The sequence below is a fragment of the Protomyctophum parallelum genome, assembly GCF_964188405.1.
Source record: "Protomyctophum parallelum genome assembly, chromosome: 16".
Lineage (NCBI taxonomy): Eukaryota > Metazoa > Chordata > Actinopteri > Myctophiformes > Myctophidae > Protomyctophum > Protomyctophum parallelum.
Window position 1 is genome coordinate 49,010,163 of NC_139711.1, and position 27,500 is coordinate 49,037,662.

At 46.0% G+C, this 27,500-nt stretch overlaps 1 protein-coding gene across 1 annotated transcript in view; it reads left to right on the forward strand.

The window, feature by feature from the left end:
- LOC310873965 (fructose-bisphosphate aldolase B-like) overlaps positions 1-23,894 on the forward strand; it is a 25,257-nt gene extending 1,363 nt beyond the window's left edge. Inside the window, exons 2-9 of the mRNA XM_083786584.1 lie at positions 6,122-6,234; positions 9,906-10,111; positions 10,918-10,972; positions 11,580-11,740; positions 12,235-12,318; positions 14,206-14,380; positions 15,971-16,170; positions 22,960-23,894. Coding sequence (XP_083642710.1) covers positions 6,123-6,234; positions 9,906-10,111; positions 10,918-10,972; positions 11,580-11,740; positions 12,235-12,318; positions 14,206-14,380; positions 15,971-16,170; positions 22,960-23,055 — 1,089 coding nt within the window. The 5' untranslated portion in view covers position 6,122 and the 3' untranslated portion in view covers positions 23,056-23,894. The remainder of the gene's footprint in view (positions 1-6,121; positions 6,235-9,905; positions 10,112-10,917; positions 10,973-11,579; positions 11,741-12,234; positions 12,319-14,205; positions 14,381-15,970; positions 16,171-22,959) is intronic.
- Positions 23,895-27,500: the final 3,606 nt, after the last annotated feature.

Sequence of the window (27,500 nt, forward strand, 5' to 3'; positions counted from 1 at the left end):
TGTGTCTGGCTGGCTGACTGGCTGGCTGACTGGGTGGGTGTCTGGGTGGGTGTCTGGCTGACTGGGTGGGTGTCTGGGTGTCTGGGTGGGTGTCTGGGTGGGTGTCTGGCTGGCTGACTGGCTGGGTGCCTGCCTGGGTCTGAGCACGAAAACAGCATGGTTGTTTTTCACCACCTGTGCGCAACCTAACACACACAGTACAGTACAGTACAGTACAGTACAGTACAGTACAGTACAGTACAGTACGGTACAGTACAGGGGCAGTGGTGGCCGAACGGTTTGCAGAGCGGTCTTGATACCTGGAAGGTCGCTATAGTTCGTATCCCCGGACCGACACGTTAAAATTACCACCGCTGAAGTGCCCTTGGACAAGGCATTGAACCTCTACCATGAAATGTTCTATGAGCAGGGCCTGGCTGTAAACATGTTCTTGAGCTTAGTCCAGTTACCCTGGGTAAACATGGTACCTTTCCTTTCCTTAGTCCAGTTACCCTGGGTAAACATAGTACCTTTCCTTTCCTTAGTCCAGTTACCCTGGGTAAACATAGTACCTTTCCTTTCCTTAGTCCAGTTACCCTGGGTAAACATAGTACCTTTCCTTTCCTTAGTCCAGTTACCCTGGGTAAACATAGTACCTTTCCTTTCCTTAGTCCAGTTACCCTGGGTAAACATAGTACCTTTCCTTTCCTTAGTCCAGTTACCCTGGGTAAACATAGTACCTTTCCTTTCCTTAGTCCAGTTACCCTGGGTAAACATGGTACCTTTCCTTTCCTTAGTCCAGTTACCCTGGGTAAACATGGTACCTTTCCTTTCCTTAGTCCAGTTACCCTGGGTAAACATAGTACCTTTCCTTTCCTTAGTCCAGTTACCCTGGGTAAACATAGTACCTTTCCTTTCCTTAGTCCAGTTACCCTGGGTAAACATAGTACCTTTCCTTTCCTTAGTCCAGTTACCCTGGGTAAACATAGTACCTTTCCTTTCCTTAGTCCAGTTACCCTGGGTAAACATAGTAACTTTGCTTTACTTTGCTTACAGTACAGTACAGTACAGTAGAGGGACCCCCACACGGTAACTCTGTCATTTCTCAACCGTTTCGGACGAGGGGCGGCACGCTGGAATCTGGCCGGCACCCTGGGTGCGTTCCTGTGGGTCTGGAACTCCCCCCCCCCCCTCCCCCCCCACACACAAGGTCAAGGCTATCTCCACACCGTGAGAGCTGCTGCTGTGCCACACAGAGCTCTTTACCACCCTGTCATACACTGATGATGTTCCTTTGCCATCGAAGCCTGACTTGGATCAGTTCTTCATCACAGCCTGCATAAACAGTGAAGAGGATGGTGTCGGCTTCAGACTGCTCAATGCTGTAGTCTTCCATCGGTTGTTGTGTTTGACACGTTGATGCAATGTGGGCCAACGGCATAGAGTTGACAATCGCTGCATTCACATTCATTCACATTCATTTTTGCAACCACTCATTGTAACACTTACACAGTAGTGTTTTGAATGCCTTGGCAGAGGGGAAGGTGACATTCCATTCCACATAGCACACCGAGAGCTGAGATTTGGACTGCATGCACATTCTGCATTAGCTGTCATGAACAGGAAGTCCCTCCAGTAGTCTGCCATGTCACTGACCTCTAATTGTGAGTAAAGGTTGCTGGTGAGATTCTTGAGATCTGCGTCATCCTCCAGTAATTGGCCACCGACCCCATCTGAAAAATAGCAGACCTACAAGCTTGTAGATCTGCTATTTTTCAAAAGCTAAATCATAACGTGATGTTTAAAACACCAAAAGGGGTTAATCTGTGTCTCACTGTGAGCAGAACTTTAGACCCACAGATGTGTGTGTGTGTGTGTGTGTGTGTGTGTGTGTGTGTGTGTGTGTGTGTGTGTGTGTGTGTGTGTGTGTGTGTGTGTGTGTGTGTGTGCGCAATGGGTAGGGTTTAAAAAAAGGCAAAAGCATGCTCTGTTGCACTGGCCTAAAAGTGGGTCCTTAAAAACGGCTTCAACTTCTGAGATGTATGTATGTATTTAAAAGGGGGGCTTCTTTGTAAAGTCCCAGCCCACAATACCTTCATATATTAAAAACAAGTCCAAAATAGGGTTACCAGTGAAGGGCAACCTGCCTATTCACTGGGGACTATGCACCGTCCACCCCCCTGAGTCTATTCACTGGGGACTATGCACGGCAGAGGCGTCCACCCCCCTGAGTCTATTCACTGGGGACTATGCACGGCAGAGGCGTCCACCCCCCTGAGTCTATTCACTGGGGACTATGCACGGCAGAGGCGTCCACCCCCCTGAGTCCAAGTTAGACTAGACCGCATACCATATGTATGTATGTATGTATGTAATATGTACTGTATGTATGTAATATGTACTGTATGTTATATTGTTTTCTTGGCAACATTGTGAGGGCATTTCTAAAGCACGGTGGCGTGTTGGGTTCCACCCTGTGAAAGGAGTCGACAGGAGGTGTGCTGGGTTTGTTATGTAGATTATTGTGTAACTACTTCCCTGAACACGGTGTTCACACTGTACTCTGTACCTACTGTAACTGTACTGTACTCACCCCCACATCCGCATTCCAACCGCACCACTGTTTCATGTGACACACATTTAGACATTTAGAGGGGCAGGAAAACAATCACACCCATGTGAACCGAGTGGTCGGTCTCTCTCTCTCTCTCTCTCTGTCTGTCTCTCTCTCTCTCTCTCTGTCTGTCTCTGTCTCTGTCTCTGTCTCTCTCTCTCTCTCTCTCTGTCTGTCTCTCTGTCTCTGTCTCTGTCTCTGTCTCTGTCTCTGTCTCTGTCTCTGTCTCTCTCTCTCTCTCTGTCTGTCTCTCTGTCTCTGTCTCTGTCTCTGTCTCTGTCTCTCTCTCTCTCTCTGTCTGTCTCTCTGTCTCTGTCTCTGTCTCTGTCTCTGTCTCTGTCTCTCTCTCTCTCTCTGTCTGTCTCTCTGTCTCTGTCTCTCTGTCTCTCTCTCTCTCTCGCAGGCAACAGTCTGTCAGCACTGTCTCTCTCTCTGTTTCTGCATGGCACAACAGCGCCCCTACTGGTGCTCATTAACCCATTCTGACCTGAGATCAGATTCTAAAAATGTTCTTCTACATCCTGACAGTTTTCTGAAAAAAGCCATGTTTCTATGTCAGTCGTTCTTCGATTTTTCAAAAATAGCAGACCTACAAGCTCATAGCGCGCCACTCGGTGGCGCGCTATGAGCTTGTAGATCTGCTATTTTTCAATAGCTAAAGCATGACATGATGCCAACACCAAAATGGGTTCCCGCCCAGAATGGGTAAACACATACACACATAGGTGAACACATAGGTGGACACGGACATTGCTGGTTGTAGTATATTCTATTATATATGGCATATAGTTGTTGATGATTGTTGGTACATTTTGTAAAGCGTCCTTGGGTCCATCCATCCATCCATCTTCAACCGCTTATCCGTAGTCGGGTCGTGGGGGCAACAGCTCCACCAGACCTATATAAATTCAAGCTATTATTATTATGTGTTCTTATGTTGTGTATAATATATTACATTTGGCCTACTTAAGTCTGTTTCTTTTGTCTTTCTCTCCTTTTTGAGTGGTGCAACCACTGCAAGGAACAGCAATGTCCGTGTTCACCTATATGTGACGAGAGAGAGAGAGTCAGACTCATGTTTCTGTGTCAGTGGTTCTCAAACATTTTCATGTCAAGGACCCCCAGAATTATCTGTATCTGGCCGCCGAGCCCCATCTGAAAATATGTTGTTCCAGGGACCCCCCCCCCCCCCCCCCCACAGAAGCAAAGATTTGAGTTAAAAACGTTCGCTCTGATAGAATATACATTCAAAGATTTGTGCCACATTGTCACAATTTAAAAAGAAATAGCAGACCTACAAGCTCATAGCGCGGCATGCCATGTTGTACGGCAGCTGCTTTAGCTGCGATCACCAAGCGTAGCTGTGTGCCGTTTGCCGCGCGAGAGGCGAGAGATGTCTTTTTGGGGTTGTTGCTGGTGGTGGCCGTCATGGGTCCTTATTAGTGTAGTCTCGTCAACAGGACGTGGTGTTTGTTTGTCGATGCGTGCTGTTACTGTCTGAGGTGGAGTGTTCGCCTGGCCGGCGAACTCCCCCAGAGGGGGAGGGGGAGGGGGCTGTAGAGCTGGTGTGGAGCAGAGGCAGCGAGGTTGGTCATTGAGGGGTTGGAAATCATCCCGGTCGGTCGCGTGGTTCATGTAACGCACGTCTGTCACTGTGAAGGCCGGAGACTACAATTGGACAATTGGCCCCATGAAGTGAACGGAGTTGGTCTTGCACAAGAATGTGTTCTTTCATAGAAACGGTTATTGGTAAATATGACGGTTGCATGGATGCAAAGTAGTGGTTGATGTCTGGACTCTGGACAGGCATGCTGTTGGTGTTGTGCATGGTGAGATGTGTGCAAACGGTGTGGTTTGGTAGGAAAAGGCGGACAAAGGATGGGGTGTTGTGTTGGATATTAAAGGATGGGGTGTTGTGCTGGATATTAAAGGATGGGGTGTTGTGGATATTAAAGGATGGGGTGTTGTGTTGGATATTAAAGGATGGGGTGTTGTGGATATTAAAGGATGGGGTGTTGTGGATATTAAAGGATGGGGTGTTGTGTTGGATATTAAAGGATGGGGTGTTGTGGATATTAAAGGATGGGGTGTTGTGGATATTAAAGGATGGGGTGTTGTGTTGGATATTAAAGGATGGGGTGTTGTGGATATTAAAGGATGGGGTGTTGTGGATATTAAAGGATGGGGTGTTGTGGATATTAAAGGATGGGGTGTTGTGTTGGATATTAAAGGATGGGGTGTTGTGGATATTAAAGGATGGGGTGTTGTGTTGGATATTAAAGGATGGGGTGTTGTGTTGGATATTAAAGGATGGGGTGTTGTGTTGGATATTAAAGGATGGGGTGTTGTGGATATTAAAGGATGGGGTGTTGTGTTGGATATTAAAGGATGGGGTGTTGTGGATATTAAAGGATGGGGTGTTGTGTTGGATATTAAAGGATGGGGTGTTGTGGATATTAAAGGATGGGGTGTTGTGGATATTAAAGCATGGGGTGTTGTGTTGGATATTAAAGCATGGGGTGTTGTGTTGGATATTAAAGGATGGGGTGTTGTGGATATTAAAGGATGGGGTGTTGTGGATATTAAAGGATGGGGTGTTGTGTTGGATATTAAAGGATGGGGTGTTGTGTTGGATATTAAAGGATGGGGTGTTGTGTTGGATATTAAAGGATGGGGTGTTGTGGATATTAAAGGATGGGGTGTTGTGGATATTAAAGGATGGGGTGTTGTGGATATTAAAGGATGGGGTGTTGTGCTGGATATTAAAGGATGGGGTGTTGTGCTGGATATTAAAGGATGGGGTGTTGTGTTGGATATTAAAGCATGGGGTGTTGTGTTGGATATTAAAGGATGGGGTGTTGTGCTGGATATTAACCCATTCTGACCTGAGATCAGATTCATACGAGGTTTCCACTAAACACACACTGCTCTGATGAACCCATTCTGACCTGAGATCAGATTCTAAAACATGTCAGTCGTTCTTCGATTTAAAAAAAAATAGCAGACCTACAAGCTCGTAGCGCGCCACTCGGTGGCGCGCTATGAGCTTGTAGATCTGCTATTTTTCAATAGCTAAAGCACGACATGATGCCAACACCAAAATGGGTGCCCGTCAGAATGGGTTAAAGGATGGGGTGTTGCGTTGGCTATTAAATTGTTGTAAATGATGTCTGATATTCATCTGTAGTTGGGTCAAGAACGAAGCCCAGCTTATCGGCTTTATCCTTCCGGGTCAAAGTTCACCTCGCTTTACAAGACGAATTATTGACAAGAGCGGTACGTTGTTGCATCATGTCGGAGAGGTCGGAGGTCAAAACGAGCTGGAGACTCAACGGTTTATAATATAAGTTACATTTTAAAGGTCACTCTGTGTCCATGGATTAAAGTTGTGGATTGAGTGAACGGTTGGGGAGTTGCGTGACGTACAGAGACACAGATATGTACAGAGACACAGATATGTACAGAGACACAGATACTGTACGTGGTGCATTAATTGTAAGATGACTCGTCACTTCTCGTCTCTTCCAGGATGACTCATCAGTTTCCATCGCTGTCTCCGGCTCAGAAGAAGGAGCTGTCGGACATCGCTCAGAGGATGGTCGCTCCGGGGAAAGGAATCCTGGCGGCAGATGAATCCACAGGTTGATATTATTATTATTAACATGAATCCACAGGTTGATATTATTATTATTAACATGAATCCACAGGTTGATATTAATATTATTAACATGAATCCACAGGTTGATATTAATATTATTGTCTCCACCAGGCCGAAGGCATGGGGGGAGAGTATGTTTTGCACTCCGTCCGTCCGTGTGTCCGTGTGTGTGTCCGTCCGTCCGTGAGCAGCTAATCTCGGCCACCGTTAACCCGGTCGATGCCAAATTTTGCACACACTCTCCCTGGATGCCAACGATGAACCTCTGCCCCAAACTTTCCAGAACGGCCTGTTATAGCGCCACCAGGAGGCCGCTTTGTGCAAAACAAGTTTTTGCACAGTACACCTACAGATTTTGTCCAAACATCGCGCAAATTGGTACACAGTCTCTCTAGAGCCATTCAACGAAACGGGTCTTTCAGATTTCTCAGACTCCATCCTGATTGGTTAAGATTGGCTTCCAGGCCCAGGCCGTAGCGTAACGGTCTGGGCACCGGACTGGTAATCCAGTCGCAGTGTGCCGCGGGTTCGACTCCCGGACCCGACACGGCCTTTACTGCATGTCATCCCCCATCTCTCTCCCGTTTCCTGTCAGCCTACTGTCTGTCCCTTCAAAAATCAATAAAAGGCGTAAGCCGCAAAAAAATATCTTAAAAAAAAAAAAAAAAAGATTGGCTTCCAAAGTTCACAGGAGTGCTCAGTTTCAAACAAAATGCTGCAAATCATGAACACATCGCGTGAATTCCGTGAAATTGTGCACGCACATTCCCACTAGGCCGAGAAAGAAATGCCACATGAACAATTTCAACTCAGCCTCAAGGTGGCGCTATAACTGGCCGAAAAGTGTTTTTACCTCTAACTGCACGGATCTGTGGATAACTTTGTATGCCAACTCCCTAGTTTACTTTTGTTGCCCTTTTATCCAACCACCAGATGAAGGCAAGCTGCAATGTCCTACATTCCTATCCTGGTGGAGACCTGTGCCCAGAAGGGCACTTTTTCTAGTTATTAATATTATTAACATGAATCCACAGGTTGATATTAATATTATTAACATGAATCCACAGGTTGATATTAATAATATTATTACATTTCCCATCAGGCACCATGTTACTGTATCATAACTAAACTACATTTCCCATCAGGCACCATGTTGCTGTATCATAACTAAACTACATTTCCCATCAGGCACCATGTTACTGTATCATAACTAAACTACATTTCCCATCAGGCACCATGTTGCTGTATCATAACTAAACTACATTTCCCATCAGGCACCATGTTACTGTATCATAACTAAACTACATTTCCCATCAGGCACCATGTTGCTGTATCATAACTAAACTACATTTCCCATCAGGCACCATGTTGCTGTATCATAACTAAACTACATTTCCCATCAGGCACCATGTTGCTGTATCATAACTAAACTACATTTCCCATCAGGCACCATGTTGCTGTATCATAACTAAACTACATTTCCCATCAGGCACCATGTTGCTGTATCATAACTAAACTACATTTCCCATCAGGCACCATGTTGCTGTATCATAACTAAACTACATTTCCCATCAGGCACCATGTTACTGTATCATAACTAAACTACATTTCCCATCAGGCACCATGTTACTGTATCATAACTAAACTACATTTCCCATCAGGCACCATGTTACTGTATCATAACTAAACTACATTTCCCATCAGGCACCATGTTGCTGTATCATAACTAAACTACATTTCCCATCAGGCACCATGTTGCTGTATCATAACTAAACTACAGTACATTTCCCATCAGGCACCATGTTACTGTATCTTAACTAAACTACATTTCCCATCAGGCACCATGTTGCTGTATCATAACTAAACTACATTTCCCATCAGGCACCATGTTACTGTAGCATAACTAAACTACATGTCCCATCAGGCACCATGTTGCTGTATCATAACTAAACTACATTTCCCATCAGGCACCATGTTGCTGTATCATAACTAAACTACATTTCCCATCAGGCACCATGTTACTGTATCATAACTAAACTACATTTCCCATCAGGCACCATGTTACTGTATCATAACTAAACTACATTTCCCATCAGGCACCATGTTACTGTATCATAACTAAACTACATTTCCCATCAGGCACCATGTTGCTGTATCATAACTAAACTACATTTCCCATCAGGCACCATGTTGCTGTATCATAACTAAACTACAGTACATTTCCCATCAGGCACCATGTTACTGTATCTTAACTAAACTACATTTCCCATCAGGCACCATGTTGCTGTATCATAACTAAACTACATTTCCCATCAGGCACCATGTTACTGTAGCATAACTAAACTACATTTCCCAACAGGCACCATGTTACTGTAGCATAACTAAACTCCATTTCCCATCAGGCACCATGTTACTGTATCTTAACTAGACTACATTTCCCATCAGGCACCATGTTACTGTATCATAACTAAACTACATTTCCCATCAGGCACCATGTTACTGTATCATAACTAAACTACATTTCCCATCAGGCACCATGTTACTGTATCTTAACTAAACTACATTTCCCATCAGGCACCATGTTGCTGTATCATAACTAAACTACATTTCCCATCAGGCACCATGTTGCTGTATCATAACTAAACTACAGTACATTTCCCATCAGGCACCATGTTACTGTATCTTAACTAAACTACATTTCCCATCAGGCACCATGTTGCTGTATCATAACTAAACTACATTTCCCATCAGGCACCATGTTACTGTATCATAACTAAACTACATTTCCCAACAGGCACCATGTTACTGTAGCATAACTAAACTCCATTTCCCATCAGGCACCATGTTACTGTATCTTAACTAGACTACATTTCCCATCAGGCACCATGTTACTGTATCATAACTAAACTACATTTCCCATCAGGCACCATGTTACTGTATCATAACTAAACTACATGTCCCATCAGGCACCATGTTGCTGTATCATAACTAAACTACATGTCCCATCAGGCACCATGTTACTGTATCATAACTAAACTACATGTCCCATCAGGCACCATGTTACTGTATCATAACTAAACTACATTTCCCATCAGGCACCATGTTACTGTATCATAACTAAACTACATTTCCCATCAGGCACCATGTTACTGTATCATAACTAAACTACATTTCCCAACAGGCACCATGTTGCTGTATCATAACTAAACTACATTTCCCATCAGGCACCATGTTACTGTATCATAACTAAACTACATTTCCCATCAGGCACCATGTTGCTGTATCATAACTAAACTACATTTCCCATCAGGCACCATGTTACTGTATCATAACAGAACTACATTTCCCATCAGGCACCATGTTACTGTATCATAACTAAACTACATTTCCCATCAGGCACCATGTTACTGTATCATAACTAAACTACATTTCCCATCAGGCACCATGTTGCTGTATCATAACTAAACTACATTTCCCATCAGGCACCATGTTACTGTATCATAACTAAACTACATTTCCCATCAGGCACCATGTTACTGTATCATAACTAAACTACATGTCCCATCAGGCACCATGTTACTGTATCATAACTAAACTACATGTCCCATCAGGCACCATGTCACTGTATCATAACTAAACTACATTTCCCATCAGGCACCATGGCCAAGCGCCTCCAGAACATCGCGGTGGAGAACACGGAGGAGAACCGGCGGTTCTTCAGGGACCTCCTGTTCTCCGTCGACATCGCCGACAGCGTGGGCGGAGTCATCTTCTTCCACGAGACGCTCTACCAGAAGTCTGACAGCGGAGTTCTGTTCCCCGACGTCATCAAGGGCAAGGGCATCGTGGTGGGCATCAAGGTGAGAGGTCAAAGGGCATCAAGGTGAGAGGTCAAAGGGCATCGTGGTGGGCATCAAGGTGAGAGGTCAAAGGGCATAAAGGTGAGAGGTCAAAGGGCATAAAGGTGAGAGGTCAAAGGGCATCGTTGTGGGCATAATAGTGAGAGGTCAAAGGGCATCGTTGTGGGCATAATAGTGAGAGGTCAAAGGGCATCGTTGTGGGCATAAAGGTGAGAGGTCAAAGGGCATAAAGGTGAGAGGTCAAAGGGCATCGTTGTGGGCATAAAGGTGAGAGGTCAAAGGGCATCATTGTGGGCATAAAGGTGAGAGGTCAAAGGGCATCACTGTGGGCATAAAGGTGAGAGGTCAAAGGGCATCATGGGCATAAAGGTGAGAGGTCAAAGGGCATGGTGGTGGGCATAAAGGTGAGAGGTCAAAGGGTATGGTGGTGGGCATAAAGGTGAGAGTTCAAAGGGCATGGTGGTGGGCATAAAGGTGAGAGGTCAAAGGGCATCGTTGTGGGCATAAAGGTGAGAGGTCAAAGGGCATAAAGTTGAGAGGTCAAAGGGCATAAAGGTGAGAGGTCAAAGGGCATGGTGGTGGGCAAAAATTATCTTTTTCATCCTCGGGTCTAAATGGGTTAACTTTAAATGATACAAATGAAGGTTATCCAGTAGCCTGTAACTATACTATACTATAACTATATATATATATATAATATATAACTAATATACTAACTATAACTATACTATGACTCCCAACCTTTGACCAGAGAGTTGTAAGGTTAGTGTTTATCGTAACCTGATACTTCTCCTTTTCTCTAACAGGTGGATAAAGGCACTGCTGGTCTCAATGGAACGGATGGCGAGACCACCACCCAGGGTGAGAAGACCTAACCCAACACAACCACACCATACACACCACCACCCCCAACACAACCACACCATACACACCACATACACACCACCACCCCCAACACAACCACACCATACACCCCACATACACACCACCACCCAGGGTGAGAAGACCTAACCCAACACAACCACACCATACACACCACCACCCCCAACACAACCACACCATACACACCACATACACACCACCACCCCCAACACAACCACACCATACACCCCACATACACACCACCACCCAGGGTGAGAAGACCTAACCCAACACAACCACACCATACACCCCACATACACACCACCACCCAGGGTGAGAAGACCTAACCCAACACAACCACACCATACACCCCACATACACACCACCACCCCCAACACAACCACACCATACACCCCACATACACACCACCACCCAGGGTGAGAAGACCTAACCCAACACAACCCTAACACAACCACACCATAACCAACACAACCACACCATAACCTACACAACCATAACGTAGCGCTGTGCTCAGAATATTAACGTAATGTTTCATGGTCAGGAAGCCTCTCGTAGTCAGAATATTAACGTAATGTTTCATGGTCAGGTCTGGATGGCCTCTCGGAGCGCTGTGCTCAGTACAAGAAGGACGGCTGTGACTTCGCCAAGTGGAGGAGTGTCCTGAAGATCTCGGACGGATGTCCGTCGGCGCTCGCCATCGCAGAGAACGCCAACGTGCTGGCGAGGTACGCCAGCATCTGCCAGCAGGTGAGAGGGGGAGGAGGTCATCTATCTCTCTGTGCTCCTCCAGAACGGTCTGGTTCATTAATCTATCTCTCTGTGCTCCTCTAGAATGGTCTGGTTCAATAATCTATCTCTCTGTGCTCCTCTAGAACGGTCTGGTTCATTAATCTATCTCTCTGTGCTCCTCTAGAACGGTCTGGTTCATTAATCTATTTCTCTGTGCTCCTCCAGAACGGTCTGTTTCATTAATCTATCTCTCTGTGCTCCTCTAGAATGGTCTGGTTCATTCATCTATTTCTCTGTGCTCCTCCAGAACGGTCTGGTTCATTCATCTATCTCTCTGTGCTCCTCTAGAAGGGTCTGGTTCATTAATCTATCTCTCTGTGCTCCTCTAGAACGGTCTGGTTCATTCATCTATTTCTCTGTGCTCCTCTAGAAGGGTCTGGTTCATTAATCTATCTCTCTGTGCTCCTCCAGAACGGTCTGGTTCATTAATCTATCTCTCTGTGCTCCTCTAGAACGGTCTGGTTCCCATCGTAGAGCCAGAGATCCTCCCTGATGGAGATCATGACCTGCAGCGCTGCCAGTACATCACAGAGAAGGTCAGAGGTCATCTGAAACTTTATTTACACTGTCGGTACATCACAGAGAAGGTCAGACGTCAATTAAAACTTTATTTAGACTGCCAGTACATCACAGAGGTAGAGCAGGTCGTCCAATGATCCATGGGTCGGCAGTTCGAATCCCGGCTCCTCCTCCTGTCTACATGTCGAAGTGTCCTTGGGCAAAGACACTGAACCCCAAATTGCTCCCGATGTGCTGGTTGGTACCTTGCATGGCTTCCGCCGCAATCGGTGTATGAATGTGTGTGAGCGCCTTAGGTGCTATATAAATGCACCATTTAGCATCATGCTACATGTGTATCTGTATTGTAGGTGTTAGCATCATGCTACATGTGTCTCTGTATTGTAGGTGTTAGCATCATGCTACATGTGTCTCTGTATTGTAGGTGTTAGCATCATGCTACATGTGTCTCTGTATTGTAGGTGTTAGCATCATGCTACATGTGTCTCTGTATTGTAGGTGTTAGCATCATGCTACATGTGTCTCTGTATTGTAGGTGTTAGCATCATGCTACATGTGTCTCTGTATTGTAGGTGTTAGCATCATGCTACATGTGTCTCTGTATTGTAGGTGTTAGCAGCATGCTACATGTCTATCTGTATTGTAGGTGTTAGCAGCATGCTACATGTGTATCTGTATTGTAGGTGTTAGCATCATGCTACATGTGTCTCTGTATTGTAGGTGTTAGCATCATGCTACATGTGTCTCTGTATTGTAGGTGTTAGCATCATGCTACATGTGTCTCTGTATTGTAGGTGTTAGCATCATGCTACATGTGTCTCTGTATTGTAGGTGTTAGCATCATGCTACATGTGTCTCTGTATTGTAGGTGTTAGCATCATGCTACATGTGTATCTGTATTGTAGGTGTTAGCATCGTGCTACATGTGTCTCTGTATTGTAGGTGTTAGCATCATGCTACATGTGTCTCTGTATTGTAGGTGTTAGCATCATGCTACATGTGTATCTGTATTGTAGGTGTTAGCATCATGCTACATGTGTCTCTGTATTGTAGGTGTTAGCATCATGCTACATGTGTCTCTGTATTGTAGGTGTTAGCATCATGCTACATGTGTCTCTGTATTGTAGGTGTTAGCATCATGCTACATGTGTCTCTGTATTGTAGGTGTTAGCATCATGCTACATGTGTCTCTGTATTGTAGGTGTTAGCATCATGCTACATGTGTCTCTGTATTGTAGGTGTTAGCATCATGCTACATGTGTCTCTGTATTGTAGGTGTTAGCATCATGCTACATGTGTCTCTGTATTGTAGGTGTTAGCAGCATGCTACATGTGTATCTGTATTGTAGGTGTTAGCAGCATGCTACATGTGTCTCTGTATTGTAGGTGTTAGCAGCGTGCTACATGTGTCTCTGTATTGTAGGTGTTAGCAGCATGCTACATGTGTCTCTGTATTGTAGGTGTTAGCAGCATGCTACATGTGTCTCTGTATTGTAGGTGTTAGCATCATGCTACATGTGTCTCTGTATTGTAGGTGTTAGCAGCATGCTACATGTGTCTCTGTATTGTAGGTGTTAGCAGCATGCTACATGTGTCTCTGTATTGTAGGTGTTAGCATCATGCTACATGTGTCTCTGTATTGTAGGTGTTAGCATCATGCTACATGTGTCTCTGTATTGTAGGTGTTAGCATCATGCTACATGTGTCTCTGTATTGTAGGTGTTAGCAGCATGCTACATGTGTCTCTGTATTGTAGGTGTTAGCATCATGCTACATGTCTATCTGTATTGTAGGTGTTAGCATCATGCTACATGTGTATCTGTATTGTAGGTGTTAGCAGCATGCTACATGTGTCTCTGTATTGTAGGTGTTAGCAGCATGCTACATGTGTCTCTGTATTGTAGGTGTTAGCAGCATGCTACAAGGCCCTCTCGGACCACCACGTCTATCTGGAGGGAACTCTCCTCAAACCCAACATGGTGATGGCCGGACACTCCTGCAGTAAGAAGTACACGCCACAGGAGGTCGCCATGGCTACCGTCTCCGCGCTGAGACGCACGGTGCCTTCTGCCGTGCCCGGTACGCACACACACTCACGCACACACACACGCACGCACGCACGCTAGGGCATTAAGCAACTATAGTAGACTATTCAACTAGTCGACTAGTAAATCCACTAGTCGACCTTGTTGGTACTACGTTGTAGTTGACTATTTGATTTCCTGATTTCGTAGGCCTCAAGATCGGGTAGATTATAGCAGGACTGGACTGGGACAAAAATTCGGCCCACCACAACCAGCGCGCAGATAGCAGAAACTCTACTGCCCGCTCCGTCGAGGCACACACAAACAGACAAGCCCTAATAATACCACCACTTTTACAGAACAACATAAATGATACAAACCAACAGACGACTACACAACGCTTTGTTGCTCTCACAAGAGAGAATGATGCTGGCAAAAGGATTCAAGATAGAGGGTTTATTTGTCACTCACTGATACCGGTTCAGTGAAATTATCATGATGGCAGAATGGCAGCACAATTATATATAATTGGTATAAGTGGTTGACGTTAGGGGAGGGGCTACGGGCTGTAAGGTGGTCGAGGATAGGGGAGGGGCTACGGGCTGTAAGGTGGTCGAGGATAGGGGAGGGGCTACGGGCTGTAAAGTGGTCGAGGATAGGGGAGGGGCTACGGGCTGTAAGGTGGTCGAGGCTAGGGGAGGGGCTACGGGCTGTAAGGTGGTCGAGGCTAGGGGAGGGGCTACGGGCTGTAAGGTGGTCGAGGATAGGGGAGGGGCTACGGGCTGTAAGGTGGTCGAGGCTAGGGGAGGGGCTACGGGCTGTAAGGTGGTCGAGGATAGGGGAGGGGCTACGGGCTGTAAGGTGGTCGAGGCTAGGGGAGGGGCTACGGGCTGTAAGGTGGTCGAGGCTAGGGGAGGGGCTATGGGCTGTAAGGTGGTCGAGGATGGGGGAGGGGCTACGGGCTGTAAGGTGGTCGAGGATGGGGGAGGGGCTACGGGCTGTAAGGTGGTCGAGGCTAGGGGAGGGGCTACGGGCTGTAAGGTGGTCGAGGCTAGGGGAGGGGCTACGGGCTGTAAGGTGGTCGAGGATAGGGGAGGGGCTACGGGCTGTAAGGTGGTCGAGGATAGGGGAGGGGCTACGGGCTGTAAGGTGGTCGAGGATAGGGGAGGGGCTACGGGCTGTAAGGTGGTCGAGGATAGGGGAGGGGCTACGGGCTGTAAGGTGGTCGAGGATAGGGGAGGGGCTACGGGCTGTAAGGTGGTCGAGGCTAGGGGAGGGGCTACGGGCTGTAAGGTGGTCGAGGATAGGGGAGGGGCTACGGGCTGTAAGGTGGTCGAGGATAGGGGAGGGGCTACGGGCTGTAAGGTGGTCGAGGCTAGGGGAGGGGCTACGGGCTGTAAGGTGGTCGAGGCTAGGGGAGGGGCTACGGGCTGTAAGGTGGTCGAGGCTAGGGGAGGGGCTAGGGGCTGTAAGGTGGTCGAGGCTAGGGGAGGGGCTACGGGCTGTAAGGTGGTCGAGGCTAGGGGAGGGGCTACGGGCTGTAAGGTATCATGCTCATCCCCCTCTTATGCTCCTCCCCCTCTCTCATGGCTCCTCCCCCTCTGTCATGGCCCCTCCCCCTCTGTCATGGCCCCTCCCCCTCCAGGGATCTGCTTCCTGTCAGGTGGTCAGAGCGAGGAGGAAGCGTCGTTGAACCTGAACGCCATCAACCAGGTCCCGTTGCCCCGCCCCTGGAGGCTGACCTTCTCCTACGGCCGCGCGCTGCAGGCCTCCACGCTGACCGCCTGGAGCGGCCAGGCCGAGAACAAGAAGAAGGCCCAGGAAGTGTTCTGTAACAGAGCCAAGGTACTGACCTACTGACCGCTACTGACCGCTACTGACCGCTACTGACCGCTACTGACCGCTACCGCTACTGACCACTACACAGGACGTGTTCTGTAACAGAGCCAAGGTACTGACCTACTGACCTACTGACCGCTACTGACCACTACTGACCACTACACAGGACGTGTTCTGTAACAGAGCCAAGGTACTGACCTACTGACCACTACTGACCGCTACTGACCACTACTGACCACTACACAGGACGTGTTCTGTAACAGAGCCAAGGTACTGACCTACTGACCACTACTGACCGCTACTGACCACTACTGACCACTACACAGGACGTGTTCTGTAACAGAGCCAAGGTACTGGCCACTACTGACTGCTACTGAACGCTACTGAACGCTACTGACCGCTACTGACCACTACTGACTTCTACTGACTTCTACTGACTGCTACTGACCGCTACTGGCTGCTACTGACTTCTACTGACTGCTACTGACTTCTACTGACTTCTACTGACTTCTACTGACTTCTACTGGCTTCTACTGGCTGCTACTGACTTCTACTGACTGCTACTGACTTCTACTGACTTCTACTGGCTTCTACTGACTTCTACTGACTGCTACTGACTGCTACTGGCTTCTACTGGCTTCTACTGACTGCTACTGACTGCTACTGACCGCTACTGACTTCTACTGACTTCTACTGACTTCTACTGACTTCTACTGACTTCTACTGACTTCTACTGACTGCTACTGACCGCTACTGACCGCTACTGACTTCTACTGACTTCTACTGACTTCTACTGACTTCTACTGACTTCTACTGCCCGCTACTGCCCGCTACTGACCGCTACTGACCGCTACTGACTTCTACTGACTTCTACTGACTTCTACTGACTTCTACTGACTTCTACTGCCCGCTACTGACCGCTACTGACTGCTACTGACCGCTACTGACCGCTACTGACTGCTACTGACTTCTACTGACTTCTACTGACCGCTACTGACTGCTACTGACTGCTACTGACTTCTACTGACCGCTACTGACTGCTACTGCCCGCTACTGACCGCTACTGACTGCTACTGCCCGCTACTGACCACTACTGACCTCTACTGACTTCTACTGACCGCTACTGACTGGGTGGGTGGGCGTCAGGGTGGGTGGCTGGCTGGCTGTCTGGGTGGCTGGCTGGCTGGTTGGCTGGCTGGGTGGGTGACTAGCTGGCTGTCTGGGTGGCTGGCTGGCTGGTTGGCTGGCTGGGTGGGTGGGTGACTGGCTGGGTGGGTGACTGGCTGGCTGTCTGGGTGACTGGCTGGCTGGCTGGGTGGGTGACTGGCAGGGTGGGTGACTGGCTGTCTGTCTGGGTGGGTGGGTGGCTGGCTGGGTGGCTGACTGACTGACTAGGGCCCCTGGAAAACTGAGAGATGTGTGTGAACATTGTCCTGTGTTCTCTCATGCATGTAGCACGCAGTGACAACATGTCTGTCTGTCACAAAGGTACTATAGACCTGTAGCACGCAGTGACAACATGTCTGTCTGTCACAAAGGTACTATAGACCTGTAGCACGCAGCGACAACATGTCTGTCTGTGTCTGTCACAAAGGTACTATAGACCTGTAGCACGCAGTGACAACATGTCTGTCTGTGTCTGTCACAAAGGTACTATAGACCTGTAGCACGCAGTGACAACATGTCTGTCTGTCACAAAGGTACTATAGACCTGTAGCACGCAGTGACAACATGTCTGTCTGTGTCTGTCACAAAGGTACTATAGACCTGTAGCACGCAGTGACAACATGTCTGTCTGTCACAAAGGTACTGTAGACCTGTAGCACGCAGCGACAACATGTCTGTCTGTCACAAAGGTACTATAGACATGTAGCACGCAGCGACAACATGTCTGTCTGTCACAAAGGTACTATAGACCTGTAGCACGCAGTGACAACATGTCTGTCTGTGTCTGTCACAAAGGTACTATAGACATGTAGCACGCAGCGACAACATGTCTCTCTGTCACAAAGGTACTATAGACCTGTAGCACGCAGCGACAACATGTCTGTCTGTCACAAAGGTACTATAGACATGTAGCACGCAGCGACAACATGTCTCTCTGTCACAAAGGTACTATAGACCTGTAGCACGCAGTGACAACATGTCTGTCTGTCACAAAGGTACTATAGACATGTAGCACGCAGCGACAACATGTCTGTCTGTGTCTGTCACAAAGGTACTATAGACCTGTAGCACGCAGCGACAACATGTCTGTCTGTCACAAAGGTACTATAGACCTGTAGCACGCAGTGACAACATGTCTGTCTGTCACAAAGGTACTATAGACCTGTAGCACGCAGTGACAACATGTCTGTCTGTCTGTCACAAAGGTACTATAGACCTGTAGCACGCAGCGACAACATGTCTGTGTCTGTCACAAAGGTACTATAGACCTGTAGCACGCAGCGACAACATGTCTGTCTGTCACAAAGGTACTATAGACCTGTAGCACGCAGCGACAACATGTCTGTCTGTCACAAAGGTACTATAGACCTGTAGCACGCAGTGACAACATGTCTGTCTGTGTCTGTCACAAAGGTACTATAGACCTGTAGCACGCAGTGACAACATGTCTGTCTGTGTCTGTCACAAAGGTACTATAGACCTGTAGCACGCAGTGACAACATGTCTGTCTGTCTGTCACAAAGGTACTATAGACCTGTAGCACGCAGTGACAACATGTCTGTCTGTCACAAAGGTACTATAGACCTGTAGCACGCAGTGACAACATGTCTGTCTGTCACAAAGGTACTATAGACCTGTAGCACGCAGTGACAACATGTCTGTCTGTCACAAAGGTACTATAGACCTGTAGCACGCAGTGACAACATGTCTGTCTGTCACAAAGGTACTATAGACCTGTAGCACGCAGCCACAACATGTCTGTCTGTCACAAAGGTACTATAGACCTGTAGCACGCAGTGACAACATGTCTGTCTGTGTCTGTCACAAAGGTACTATAGACCTGTAGCACGCAGTGACAACATGTCTGTCTGTGTCTGTCACAAAGGTACTATAGACCTGTAGCACGCAGTGACAACATGTCTGTCTGTGTCTGTCACAAAGGTACTATAGACCTGTAGCACGCAGTGACAACATGTCTGTCTGTGTCTGTCACAAAGGTACTATAGACCTGTAGCACGCAGCGACAACATGTCTGTCTGTCACAAAGGTACTATAGACCTGTAGCACGCAGCCACAACATGTCTGTCTGTGTCTGTCACAAAGGTACTATAGACCTGTAGCACGCAGCCACAACATGTCTGTCTGTGTCTGTCACAAAGGTACTATAGACCTGTAGCACGCAGCGACAACATGTCTGTCTGTCACAAAGGTACTATAGACCTGTAGCACGCAGTGACAACATGTCTGTCTGTCACAAAGGTACTATAGACATGTAGCACGCAGCGACAACATGTCTGTTTGTCACAAAGGTACTATAGACCTGTAGCACGCAGTGACAACATGTCTGTCTGTGTCTGTCACAAAGGTACTATAGACCTGTAGCACGCAGCGACAACATGTCTGTCTGTCACAAAGGTACTATAGACCTGTAGCACGCAGTGACAACATGTCTGTCTGTCACAAAGGTACTATAGACCTGTAGCACGCAGTGACAACATGTCTGTCTGTCTGTCACAAAGGTACTATAGACCTGTAGCACGCAGTGACAACATGTCTGTCTGTCACAAAGGTACTATAGACCTGTAGCACGCAGTGACAACATGTCTGTCTGTCACAAAGGTACTATAGTCCATCCTGTGTTATTATCTCACATGCAGTATGTCACGCAGACAGCGCATGGCATGAGCTCAATGCAAAACACTGTTTGAATGGCCTAAGCATCTTGCAACATTGTTTTTAATTGCTTGCACACTTGGAAATATCCTACAAATTTCATTACAAAATATATTTTTGTGTAGCTCGCCCCTCTGGGCCTCTCTCTCTTTAAACCACATGTTGCTTCAGTGTAGCTCGCCCCTCTCTCTCTTTACCACATGTAGCTTCAGTGCGTTTGGTTAATTATTGACGCACGGCGATGAACTTTGACCCCCGTCTCTCATTCTGTCAGACTCGGAACACGCTGCACGCGTCGTGGACAGACTCTGTCCTAACTTCCTCTGTCCTAACTTCCCTTTTCATGGCAAGGTTCTTTATTTATTTATTCTGCATCTGAGCCACGGAACCACCATCTGATGACATTTAGCCTCTCAGACCCATCTGAGCCACGGACCACCATCTGATGACATTTAGCCTCTCAGACCCATCTGAGCCACGGACCACCATCTGATGACATTTAGCCTCTCAGAACCATTTGAGCCACGGAACCACCGTTTGATGACATTTAGCCTCTCAGACCCATCTGAGCCACGGAACCACCAATTAATTACATTTATTGACAATTGACAATTTCGTCAACAAATAAAAACTAGACTAAAATGTCAGGAAGGGACTAGTGGAGAAGAGATCCAGTATAAGTCATTTTACACTTGGTTGCATGGTGAAAATAGCTGATCTACAAGCTGCGACACGTTGTGAGCTTGTAGATCAGCTATTTTCAGTGTAGACGCAGTTTGGCATCATAATCATTGCAGACACAGTTTGGATTGATGAGATGATGAGATGAGATGAGATATACTTTATTGTCCCACGAGGGGAAATTCGTCTTGGGCAAAAGTGCATTAGTACATCAACGCTTTTTTAAACAGACAGACAATACACAAAAGAAAATACACAGTAGCAGCAAAGTACACAAGAGTATCACAAGAGAAGTGCAAATTGCAATGAGAGAAGGTATATAATATTAAAAAGTGCCAGAGTATTCACAGTTTATACTAGTATCACAATCACAGTAAAGTGCAATAAATAACTGATGAAGGTCAAGAAGTCCCTTCCCCACTAAGAACTATGAAGTTGTTTGGCTGGCTGCTTCTGCAGTCATTTGTGTAGGCGGTGAAAATAAATGGTGAACTCACCCCCCCTTGTGGCACACCTGTGCTACACAATTTAGAGAGTACCGAGTTCACCTTTACCTGTTGAGATCTGTTTGTTAACATGGAGTGGAACCATCTAATGATGAATGGATTTACATTCATGTTATTTAGCTTTTGGACAAGTAATTGATAACCATGGTAGACACAGTTTGGCATCATAACCATTGCAGACACAGTTTGGATTGATAACCATTGCAGATACAGTTTGACATCATAACCATTGTAGACAGTTTGGATTGATAACCATTGTAGACAGTTTGGCATCTTAACCATTGCAGACACAGTTTGACATCATAACCATTGCAGACACAGTTTGGCATCATAACCATTGCAGATACAGTTTGACATCATAACCATTGTAGACAGTTTGACATCATAACCATTGTAGACAGTTTGGATTGATATTCATTGTAGACACAGTTTGGCGAGGGGAGAGACAGACCGAGGGGAGAGACAGACCGAGGGGAGAGACAGACTGAGGGGAGAGACAGACCCTGCAGAGAGACAGGCTGAGGGGAGAGACAGACTGAGGGGAGAGACAGACCGAGGGGGGAGAGACAGACTGAGGGGAGAGACAGGCCGAGGGGAGAGACAGACCGAGGGGAGAGACAGACTGAGGGGAGAGACAGACTGAGGGGAGAGACAGACTGAGGGGAGAGACAGACCGAGGGGAGAGACAGACTGAGGGGAGAGACAGACCGAGGGGAGAGACAGACCGAGGGGAGAGACAGACCGAGGGGAGAGACAGACTGAGGGGAGAGACAGACCGAGGGGAGAGACAGACTGAGGGGAGAGACAGACTGAGGGGAGAGACAGACCGAGGGGAGAGACAGACCGAGGGGAGAGACAGACCGAGGGGAGAGACAGACCGAGGGGAGAGACAGACCGAGGGGAGAGACAGACCGAGGGGAGAGACAGACCGAGGGGAGAGACAGACCGAGGGGAGAGACAGACCGAGGGGAGAGACAGACTGAGGGGAGAGACAGACTGAGGGGAGAGACAGACCGAGGGGAGAGACAGACAGGCCGAGGGGAGAGACAGACTGAGGGGAGAGACAGACCGAGGGGAGAGACAGACTGAGGGGAGAGACAGACTGAGGGGAGAGACAGACAGACCGAGGGGAGAGACAGACAGAGGGGAGAGACAGACAGACTGAGGGGAGAGACAGACTGAGGGGAGAGACAGACTGAGGGGAGAGACAGACTGAGGGGAGAGACAGACTGAGGGGAGAGACAGACTGAGGGGAGAGACAGACTGAGGGGAGAGACAGACCGAGGGGAGAGACAGACCGAGGGGAGAGACAGACCGAGGGGAGAGACAGACTGAGGGGAGAGACAGACTGAGGGGAGAGACAGACCGAGGGGAGAGACAGACTGAGGGGAGAGACAGACCGAGGGGAGAGACAGACCGAGGGGAGAGACAGACCGAGGGGAGAGACAGACCGAGGGGAGAGACAGACCGAGGGGAGAGACAGACTGAGGGGAGAGACAGACTGAGGGGAGAGACAGACAGGCCGAGGGGAGAGACAGACTGAGGGGAGAGACAGACCGAGGGGAGAGACAGACTGAGGGGAGAGACAGACTGAGGGGAGAGACAGACTGAGGGGAGAGACTGACCGAGGGGAGAGACAGACCGAGGGGAGAGACAGGCCGAGGGGGGAGACAGACAGGCCGAGGGGGGAGACAGATGGACCTTGTTGTGGAGAATAAAGTTGACCGTGGCCTTGTTTTGTTTTGTCTTGTCTTTGTCTGTGTTTCAGATTAACGGCCTGGCCTCTAAGGGAGAGTACAACCCCTCTGGATCTGCTGACAAGGCCTCCATGCAGTCTCTGTTCTCAGCCAGCTACGTTTATTAAAAACATAAAGATAACTATAGTCTGTTTATTAAAGATACTGTACTCCATGCAGTCTCTGTTCTCAGCCAGCTACGTTTATTAAATCTATACTACTGTACTGTGAACACTTAACCAGAAAAAAGTAAAATGAGTGAATGACCAAATATCTGTGGACCAAAATCTGAACGAAACCAAAGCTGTGACGCTGGCATGTGCTTCTGTCTTAAACCATGAAACCATGTGTCTCTGCCATGCGCTTCTGTCTTAAACCATGAAACCATGTGTCTCTGGCATGTGCTGCTGTCTTAAACCATGAAACCATGTGTCTCTGCCATGCGCTTCTGTCTTAAACCATGAAACCATGTGTCTCTGGCATGTGCTGCTGTCTTAAACCATGAAACCATGTGTCTCTGCCATGCGCTTCTGTCTTAAACCATGAAACCATGTGTCTCTGGCATGTGCTGCTGTCTTAAACCATGAAACAATGTGTCTCTGCCATGTGCTTCTGTCTTAAACCATGAAACCATGTGTCTCTGCCATGCGCTTCTGTCTTAAACCATGAAACCATGTGTCTCTGCCATGCGCTTCTGTCTTAAACCATGAAACCATGTGTCTCTGCCATGCGCTTCTGTCTTAAACCATGAAACCATGTGTCTCTGACATGCGCTTCTGTCTTAAACCATGAAACCATGTGTCTCTGCCATGCGCTTCTGTCTTAAACCATGAAACCATGTGTCTCTGACATGTGCTTCTGTCTTAAACCACGCCCAAACAAGCTTAAGTCACGTACAGATATTCCATCTTTTGTTTTGTTTGTTTTTGTCAAATGAAATGCAATAAATGACGTCTGTGAACTCTGACGCAGTGAGTCTGTGATGGTTTGCTATAAATGTGTGACTCAGTGAGTCTGTGATGGTTTGCTATAAATGTGTGACTCAGTGAGTCTGTGATGGTTTGCTATAAATGTGTGACTCAGTGAGTCTGTGATGGTTTGCTATAAATGTGTGAGTGAAATCAATGTGAGAATGAACGTCACGGTTTCAACTTCTAGGACAGGCGTTCTCGAGGTTTTTTTGGCTGGGGAGCCCCTCCCCTCTGGGGACCCCCCCCCCTCTGGGGACCCCCTCTCCTCTGGGAACCCCCCCCCCCCCTCTGGGACCCCCTGCCCTCAGGAACCCTGGCTAATTAATTATGACAAAATTAAAAACACTTTAAATATTAGATTTCTTTCAAAAACCGAATCTTTCACTCAACAGGGACTGCTCCTTTGTTGATGATGTCATAATGTGTGGTCCAGCCCTATGTGGAATAAATGCAATGCACGTGCTAATAAAAAGTATTTAAAATATTGCTTTGATGCTCATATTATCCTTGGGAAGCATAAAGTTGTTTTTTATTAGCATATGCACTCCATAGGGCTGGACCACATGGACATAATGTGACCAGATATTTGACTGAGAGACTGACATCGCGCACATTCCAGCTTTTCACCAGAGGAGAAAAACTTTCAAAATTGTTTAATGCATGAGAATTCCATGCTAAAAGGCTTTCTTACCTTTCTTTGTAGTTGTTACGTCCCCACCAAAGAGGTCCAGGTGTTATTTCGTGCAAAAACTCCTTATTTCCCCTACCATAAGCCCTCAATGAATTGCATTGAATTGAATGGGGCTATGGGGTGTTGTGCTAGTTCACTTATTTCCATTGAAATAAGTAGTAAACTGTGCCGCTTGGGATATTATTTACATTATGAAGAGATGTTGGTACCATTACGAGAGATGACAGGCAAACGTTGATCAAAAATAACTTATCTAATTAACTTCTCTAACTAATATCTAATTGTTCACCATAACACCTGGTAAATTAACTAATGCAGATGTTTAACAATAATTTAGAGAGAGGACAGAGGACAAAGAAAATATAATTTTGAGCGATGGAATTAATTAGCGATGGAAATAATTAGCACAACACCCCATAGCCCATTCAATGCAATTAATTTAGGGTGTATATTTAATGAGAAATGACTAATGAGCAAAGTAAAATAATATGGAAATGAAATGTATAATGAATATTATTATAGGCCTATATGAATATTACAACCCATATCACACAGGAAAGTGTATTTATGAAACTAATAATAAAACGATCAGCTTAAATACTAAAATAGACGTGATAGACATGTATAAATAGCTCAGTGGCCTTGTGGTTAGACAATTTACAATTTACAATGTAGGCATTTAGCAGACGCTCTTAATCCAGAGCGATTTACATTTAAGCAAGAACAAAAGCATGGGAATACATCACATAAAAGCATTTATCATGAAACATGCGTAAGCTAAGAAACTAACAGTGGACTATCTATATGATGACAAAGTCTCATTCACACAGACGACGACCTTCACACGACCTCTGGTGTAGCTTAATACACACACAGAGGTCGTGTGAAGGTCGTCGTCTGTGTGAATGAGACTTTGTGAGATCTGGTGATCGTGTTGAACCTCTATGCTAACGGCTGAGCGGGGTTCCCCGGGGCTCTGTAGGCTACTTGGTGCTGTCTAGGAAAAAACAAACTAAAAATAAGTGTAACTTCATATTTGTTCTTAAAGCGGGTTTTGGCAGGTTTAGTTTAGATTTGGTGAAAATGCTTAATTCTGATTTAGTTTTCGTTTGTTTTTGTTTGTATTGTAATGTATTTGTGTGACTCAGGGGTGACATTCAAAAAGGAAATGAGAATTAAATTAAATATCAGATCAGTTTATTTGACATCTTTTTGTTTCTGTGTTTAATGTTGAAACAGGTTTATATAGGTTTAGCATTATTAATTGATTTATCATGAAGATAACGACTATTATTATTATTATTATTAAAGTAGGCCTGTTATACAGTTGAATACAAGAAGACTCACCCCGTTTCTGTTTTTCCTCCCAGAATTTCCCCCAGTGAGGGGTGGGAGAGGCTGGACAGCAGACGGCTGAACTTTGAGTTTCTCTAACTATAAACTTTCATGACAGCATTATAAATATTAATATAATTTATGAAAAGCTACTACAGTGAAGTCTGTTCACAGAAGTTGTTGTAGGATATGTGGGGATTATCTGACGAGGTACCATTTGAGGGGGCAAAACCTTGCATAATAATAATACTAAATAGTTTATAGGGTCACTATAAGTAATATAATATAGCCTTTACACAGGAGTATCTTTTTATATTTTCCCAAAAAGAATACAAACAGCCAATAGTACATTACAAAGTTATCCCCCTCACTGGGGAAAATTCCGGGAGGAAAAACAGGCACGCACCGGGGCGAGTCTTCTTGTTACCATACAGTTGGAGGTACAGTATTGTGTAAACATAAAGTTACAGTTGGAGGTACAGCATTGTGTAAACATAAAGTATATACAGTTGGAGGAGGTACAGCATTGTGTAAACATAAAGTATATACAGTTGGAGGTACAGCATTGTGTAAACATAAAGTATATACAGTTGGAGGAGGTACAGCATTGTGTAAACAAAGTATATACAGTTGGAGGAGGTACAGCATTGTGTAAACATAAAGTATATGCAGTTGGAGGTACAGCATTGTGTAAACATAAAGTATATACAGTTGGAGGTACAGCATTGTGTAAACATAAAGTATATACAGTTGGAGGTACAACATTGTGTAAACATAAAGTATATACAGTTGGAGGAGGTACAGCATTGTGTAAACATAAAGTATATACAGTTGGAGGTACAGCATTGTGTAAACATAAAGTATATACAGTTGGAGGAGGTACAGCATTGTGTAAACATAAAGTTACAGTTGGAGGTACAGCATTGTGTAAACATAAAGTATATACAGTTGGAGGTACAACATTGTGTAAACATAAAGTATATACAGTTGGAGGTACATCATTGTGTAAACATAAAGTATATACAGTTGGAGGTACAGCATTGTGTAAACATAAAGTTACAGTTGGAGGTACAGCATTGTGTAAACATAAAGTATATACAGTTGGAGGTACAACATTGTGTAAACATAAAGTATATACAGTTGGAGGTACAGCATTGTGTAAACATAAAGTATATACAGTTGGAGGTACAGCATTGTGTAAACATAAAGTTACAGTTGGAGGTACAGCATTGTGTAAACATAAAGTATATACAGTTGGAGGTACAGCATTGTGTAAACATAAAGTATAGGTACAGCATTGTGTAAACATAAAATATATACAGTTGGAGGTACAGTATTGTGTAAACATAAAGTATATATACAGTTGGAGGTACAGCATTGTGTAAACATAAAGTAGGCCTATATACAGTTGGAGGAGGTACAGCATTGTGTAAACATAAAGTTACAGTTGGAGAATTGCATTTACATGTTGGGTATAAAGTATTTTTTCTAAACAAAATTCAAACGTGTTTAATGAATTAAATCCAACCACCAGCAGGTGTCGCTGTTCAACCACACTTGGAGAATGGAGATCAAA